Genomic DNA, 6,799 nt, shown 5'->3' on the forward strand with positions numbered 1-6,799 from the left:
GAGCCGAGAGAGCTCAGAGTATGTTGTGTCTCGATCACTGAACTCTAACCAGGGGAGTGAAACTCCAATGGGCTATAGGAGCTCGCCAAAGTTAGCCCCACCACTTTAACTTTCGACATTTTTCTTTTTACCAATCGATTGGTGGTCGTTTGGTGGTATTTAGGCAGTATTAACTAATTGGTTTAAGACCGTCGTCTAAACATAGCGTTAGTTTCCACCGTGCAGAGTTTAAACAGAGTTAACCAATCACGTATAAGGGTTGAATGGAATTAACCAATAGGGCTGTTTGACTCTGTTTAAACTCCGCACGGTGGAAACTAAGCTATATGCATAGTTGTATGCATACATACATATCGGGTTAAATCTTATCCTATTCAATGCCGGTAAAGAAACATACCATGATATTCATAAATACTGAGGATATGTTCCAAAATTCACTGTCAGTACTACAAGTATCGTCGTGGTCCCTATTTACCTATACGCAATAGAATAAGATACTACTGTTACGTCCGACGCAACGCAACACCATTGCCCCCCCCCCCTTCAGATCGCCACTAGCAACGGGCAGAGACCACGATAGTGTAACCGATCCTCAGCGAACATGCGTTAATTATTGTAAATCGTAGTTTACCTATATATATATTAAGTAAGGGATCAACAATTCTGATTGGCTTCTAGTACAGAGACGTACGACAAATGTCTACGAACCATGTTCTGTTGTAGACGAAGCCTTAGGCCCATTTTCTTCAGTGCGGTTCAATGTATAAAGTGCGTTTATCTTTAAAATACAAGTGTCTGCCGATTGGCTAACACCACAGCTAAACCGATTTGTGCATTGAAACGCGTCGAAGAAAACGGCCATTATTCTTTCTTTTCTGATGTCCCTCAAATGTGTCTACAATCGATATAGCATCTGTTAAAAGAAGTGTATATTTTCAATCCTTAACTACTGAAAATTAATCGTACGTATATTTTAGCTTAGCTGCGTGTAGAATTTCTAGTATATGATGTTTATATAACTTGACAAGGTACACTGATCAAGTGTAGTTTAAATTTAAACCTTAGTACAGTTTTCGATAATAGATATCTAGTCCGCAAATACTGTGATTCGTAATCTCGAGTGATCGTACACCGCTATATTACTATACAGGGTGTCCCAAAATTACCTGACCAATGGGGTATGGCGGTGTTCGGGAGGCACCACTGATCACGAAAATGACTTTCCTTTTGTCCGGAAGGTCATAGTTTTTAAATGGGAGCAGGTCAAAGTTAACCGATCGTAGTGAGGCGTCACGAGAAACGTAGGCACCTACGAACTCTGAGTTTTCTTCCCTCGCTTTTGTTTCTTGTTTCTTGTTTCCAGTAGGCATATCTTCGGCTGACGTCATCCTGCCCGAAGCCACCGAGAAACAAAAGCGAGGGAAGAAAACTCAGAGTTCGTAGGTGCCTACGTTTCTCTTGACGCCTTCCTCTGATTGGTCAACTTTGACCTGCTCCCATTTAAAAACTATGACCTTCCGGACAAAAGTGGTGCCTCCCAAACACCACCATACCCCGTTGGGCAGGTAATTTTGGGACACCCTGTATACTGGGGTATACCTATATAAATCGCGTTACTTATACAACGCTTATACAACCTACCGATCAGATGGCGATGCTGCTCGTGCTAACAGTCTAAAGCACGCGGGTGCCGTGTCTCCAATAAGTGGTCTGTGAAGATATCGGAGATGATTTAAGCGATTCTGAAAATACTGGCACATGTACCCCATTGGGGATACAGCCATAAGGAAAGGAAGGAAGGAAGGATTCTGAAAATGATGAAGTAATGGAAACGGTTGTAGTGCGTGCTTCAAAACGATATATTCGTGATGGAAATAATCCTTTTGAATTTTACAATGACGAAGAATTTAAAAGGCTCTTTAGGTTTAATAAAGAAAATATAATGTATGGTATATTACCTAAAATTGAAGAAGGCCTTGCAAAGACTAACAACCGCGGTTTACCGATTCCACCTGTCATGCAATTATTAATTTGTTTAAGATTTTATGCAACTGCAAGTTTCCAGGTAAGTTACTTAAAAATATTTATTGATAGATAAAGTAATTATAAGACTGAATAGTTTCTGATATATTTTTGTAACCTATACTTTGTTTGTTAGCTTCTACTTACAATTAATGATACAGTCACAGTATCACAACCGACTATATCAAGAATTGTTTTTCGAGTTAGTGCATTGCTTGCTAGCTTGTTAAATCAGTATATAAAAATGCCAAATATTCAAGAATCACGAAATGAAAATCAGTGGCTATTTAAAAAACTAGAACAGGGCAATGGAGCTATTGGGCTTCCTGGTATCGATGGAACACATGACTGTACCCACATACGTCTAGTAGATTCACGTTTTCAAGACATTAATGAAATATAGGGGAATAGAAAGGGATATTCCTCTCTAAATGTACAAGTACGTTACCTCATTCTATTATATCCTAAAAGTTATCGAATAAAATATTTTTTTGATTAAAGTATGTAAGTGAAGGACTATTGCATACACATTATTTTACTATAAAAATTAAACAGATAAGGTAGTTATTGATGCTACAGTTCTTAATACTGACATTTTTGTGTAGACTATTGTTGGGCCTCGAATGGAGTTTTTAGATATTGTACCAGAGTGGCCTGGTAGCGAGCATGATAGTAGAATCTTCGAAAATTCAAGAATCTGTATGAAATATGCTAATGCTGAGCTCAATGGTATATTGGTAGGGGATGCTGGATATCCATGTCTACCTTTTTTATTAACACCGATTGCAAATCCTATAACCGATGAACAGATGTGGTAAGGATTTTATTAGTCTTCAATTTCTATATTTTACATAATACTTTTAATATTATTTTATGTGTACAGCTACAATAATATACATGGTAGAACAAGACGTATTGTAGAAAGGACTTATAGTGTTTCGAAACGGCGATTTCCTTGCTTAGCACGAGGACTAACAACTGAACTCCTCTGTTCAACAACAATTGTTGTGGCCTGTGCTGTGTTGCATAACATGTCATTGATATTTAGCGACATATTACCAGAAGATGATGAATCTTTTGTGGAAGAGGAAGAACCCAATAATCAACTTCATTGGCAACCTATGGATGGTTTTGCTGCTCGTAACACCATGATTGAACGTTTGTTTCATTGAGCATAAGTATCATAAAGGTTGTGACTTTAAATAAAATCTCTCAAATTGTAAATTGTAATCAATACCAGGATTTGAAATAGAAACTCCTGTTTGTTTATATATCAGTTTATTGTGTAATATATAAATACTGTAAATAAAAGGACATCATAATTTTTCCATCTCTTTTTTTAACAATAATTCTGCTAATTGTGCCGTAGCTGTGGCGGCACGTATATCTAACCCATATTTCGTTTTAGCATGTTCGTATGCTAAATTATGCAATACCTTCTGGTTTTGCTTATACAATACAGCCAAACCCTCTTCCTGCTTCGTAATACGTCTTATATGTGCAAACTGAAGTTCCTGCAGGTTGTATGTCCGGTTGTAGGCTTTGTCCTTTGTACCCTTTTTTATCTTTGATGTTGTACGAAGAAAATGAAATACAAAAAAGTTAGTATAACGTAATAGAATGCAGACAATATTTGTGGGTAATAAAGAAACACATTAAATATACCCTAAAATTAATAAAGTGCAGTAGCAAAATTGAATTTTTTCAATCACTTCAAAGTACAATATCTGACTAAAATTGCGTGCTAAGACGCAATATTCAAGATCGGTGGTAGTATTTTATCACAGATATATGTATGTGTATCATAAAATTCCTCTGGTTTAATACCTTTTGAATGAATTGTGCTTATGTTGCTGCTACCAGCATGTGACATGCCTTCAGAATCTGTGTTTACGACTGTAGCTTCTGATGGTATTGTGGCATCAAGGAGTTCATCAGTGATCAATTCATCAATTTCAAATTGTGAGTCTTGCACAATTATATCAATATTCTCGTTATTTAGAATCTGTTGACGTCGGTCTAAGAAAAACATAAGCATGGTCAATAAGAGAATTGATATACAATAAATGTTTTGCAACTATTTATTTAGAATATCCATAATAATGCTGTTACCATGAACAACCTCTTCTGGCATATTAAACGAAAATAAAATTGGGGCATTTTTCATCAAATTAGGAGCTATGATAGCAACATCAGGATCAATCATGGCCAGTAGAATTGCAGGACCTCCTCCAGTAACAAACCGAGATTGTATCTCCTTTGTTAGTGCATCTCTCTGTGTTTGCTTTAAGTTAGTTCAAAGTTTTTTGAGCTGTTGCACAGTTCTCTATTGAATAATTGATTATATTCAAAACATAAGTTTAGTACCTGTCAAGGGATATGCACGAATACATCAATGTAATGTTATTAATTAAATTAATAATTACTTCTTGCATGACTAAAGATGAAAGGTTGAATTCTTTTTCAATTTCTGCCCATGCCATCTTTTTGTCTTCTAACGTTGTTAAATCACTTTTCTTAATTTCTATAACATCCTTATATTTCTTTAGTATTTCCAAAAATATTTTCTTTTCAGTACTTGTGTAATGTTTATGCTTGATCTATTTTGGTGCTTTACTTCTGTTTTGCGACATTTTTTTTTAATTTCACAAAACTAAAAATCTGATATAGGTACCGAAATAAACGGAGAATCAAATGAAGGCACGAAAATAAAGACCATTATTGACATAGATATTAGATGGGTAGGCCCCTACAAGATTTTCACTCCATCGTATGAAAATCTCAGTGTCCTGTTGGTCGCTCTGGCAGAAATATTCCAAAAGCTTCCAAAGCTTTGCCTTCGTCAAGGCGATCTTGAATAAAATAAGGTGTCCCTTTCAAGCAACTTCTTCGAAAAGACTGTCTTATTTTTCAACTATGAATTCATAGTATCTTAAGACAATCTTAATCAAATAAGACAGTCTTCATCAAGCCCGCCTTAAGCGTCACCTTGAGACCGGACTATGAATACGGGCCAATAGCCAGCTCCGCAAAGTTAGCTCCAACACTTTGACTTTCGACATTTTTATTTTTACCAATCGATTAATTGTCGTTTGGTGGTATTTGGTAGTCTATTCAAAACGTTTGGTGGTTTTCGGTTTACTTTCAGAATCCATAACAAATTTTTAGCATTAAGTTAGCCCTCCCACTTTGACTTTTGACATTTTTCTTTTTACCAATCGATTGGTGGTCGTTTGGTGGTATTTAGGCAGTATTAACTAATTGGTTTAAGACCGTCGTCTAAACATAGCGTTAGTTTCCACCGTGCAGAGTTTAAACAGAGTTAACCAATCACGTATAAGGGTTGAATGGAATTAACCAATAGGGCTGTTTGACTCTGTTTAAACTCCGCACGGTGGAAACTAAGCTATATGCATAGTTGTATGCATACATACATATCGGGTTAAATCTTATCCTATTCAATGCCGGTAAAGAAACATACCATGATATTCATAAATACTGAGGATATGTTCCAAAATTCACTGTCAGTACTACAAGTATCGTCGTGGTCCCTATTTACCTATACGCAATAGAATAAGATACTACTGTTACGTCCGACGCAACGCAACACCATTGCCCCCCCCCCCTTCAGATCGCCACTAGCAACGGGCAGAGACCACGATAGTGTAACCGATCCTCAGCGAACATGCGTTAATTATTGTAAATCGTAGTTTACCTATATATATATTAAGTAAGGGATATCATCATATTATATTATACTGTACACGACATCTCATACTTTCACACATTTTCAGAAATCACACCAACATTGTGACATTGCAGGTGGATGAGTAGAGAGAGAGAGAGAGAGATCACTGCAATCAAAGAATAAGAACGGCACGGGCAGCAACGCTGAACAGGATACTCAGAATTGAGGTGCCTAAAGAGCATTTTCACCATAGCACCGCGAATACCGCGCACAGCAGAACTCCTACCCGTCACCTTCGCACCCACCTCACCACCAAGATAATCCTGACAATGCACTAATCCAACGAAGAATCCGCGATCGAAGGCCTGCAATGAGAGATCGATCGAACGACAGGGTTCAATTGCCCCGATGATGCCGCAATACGTATCCAAATTCCAAGATATTTCCTAACGTTGCATTCAATCCCCTCCAAACTCAAAACCTTTCTTACGAACTCTAATACAAATCATCCTCAGTTACTAATCAATCCTCCGGTAGAGCAGTATCCCTTTTTGAGTCTTGAGCCGATTGTTCGCGCCAGTTAAGTGTTGTGCCGATCAAATACCTTAGGGCCTATTTTGATCTAGCTTGCCTTAGGACCCAAGCGAAAAGTGTATCACTCCAGTGCCGAACGTCCACGCGAAAAGAACTCAATTCTTGGCATTTCAATAAGCATTCATCTAGGTGAGTGTCCACCTTAGGGCTGGACCAAGAATTTCCCATTCAACCAAATCTACCTCCACTATCGTCGAGAACCGAGCGCCGTCTCTCTCTCTTCCTCTGCTCATCCACCGGTAAATAACTCACATTCCTACACCTTTATATACAGTAATGCGCAATTGAAGTGGAACACTTTAATTTTTGTGTATCTCTACGAAACTATGACCGACTTAAAAAAACCAAAGATATATTTTTTAGAAAATTTCCTTCCCGTTCGAATGGTAAAGGTTTTATCCTGATCGAATACAAAATGGCCGAACGGCAGGGGTGGAGTGAAATAGTGAATTTTGGGACTTTGTGAAAAGTGCGAGAACTTGTAGTTCCGGAAGG

At 37.7% G+C, this 6,799-nt stretch overlaps 2 protein-coding genes across 2 annotated transcripts; one reads left to right on the plus strand and one right to left on the minus strand.

The window, feature by feature from the left end:
* Window positions 1-777: 777 nt before the first annotated feature.
* Window positions 778-3,346, plus strand: LOC107268063 (putative nuclease HARBI1). The gene is given in 5 exon segments (XM_015740430.2): window positions 778-962; window positions 1,649-2,065; window positions 2,159-2,461; window positions 2,628-2,836; window positions 2,906-3,346. Coding segments are annotated over 4 exon segments (1,041 nt in total). The 5' UTR covers window positions 778-962; window positions 1,649-1,825; the 3' UTR covers window positions 3,195-3,346.
* A 67-nt stretch (window positions 3,347-3,413) lies between these two features.
* LOC107268065 lies at window positions 3,414-4,716 on the minus strand. The gene is made up of 4 exons (XM_015740432.2): window positions 4,449-4,716; window positions 4,135-4,306; window positions 3,850-4,041; window positions 3,414-3,587 (listed from the first exon to the last, which is right to left on the minus strand). Exons 1-4 carry the CDS (start codon window positions 4,503-4,505, stop codon window positions 3,472-3,474), a joined length of 537 nt encoding a protein of 178 aa, XP_015595918.1. The 5' UTR covers window positions 4,506-4,716; the 3' UTR covers window positions 3,414-3,471.
* Between the last annotated feature and the right edge of the window lie 2,083 nt (window positions 4,717-6,799).

Source organism: Cephus cinctus, unplaced genomic scaffold (assembly GCF_000341935.2).
Source record: "Cephus cinctus unplaced genomic scaffold, Ccin1 Ccin1_scaffold0463, whole genome shotgun sequence".
Lineage (NCBI taxonomy): Eukaryota > Metazoa > Arthropoda > Insecta > Hymenoptera > Cephidae > Cephus > Cephus cinctus.

Coding starts and splice junctions, on each gene's coding strand:
- LOC107268065 (XM_015740432.2), bottom strand. CDS start 4,505: ATGGCATGGGCAGAAATTGAAAAAGAATTCAACCTTTCATCTTTAGTC. Junction 4,307..4,448: donor CATCTTTAGTCATGCAAGAA/GTAATTATTAAT, acceptor ACTAACTTAAAG/CAAACACAGAGAGATGCACT. Junction 4,042..4,134: donor GCCAGAAGAGGTTGTTCATG/GTAACAGCATTA, acceptor TGTTTTTCTTAG/ACCGACGTCAACAGATTCTA.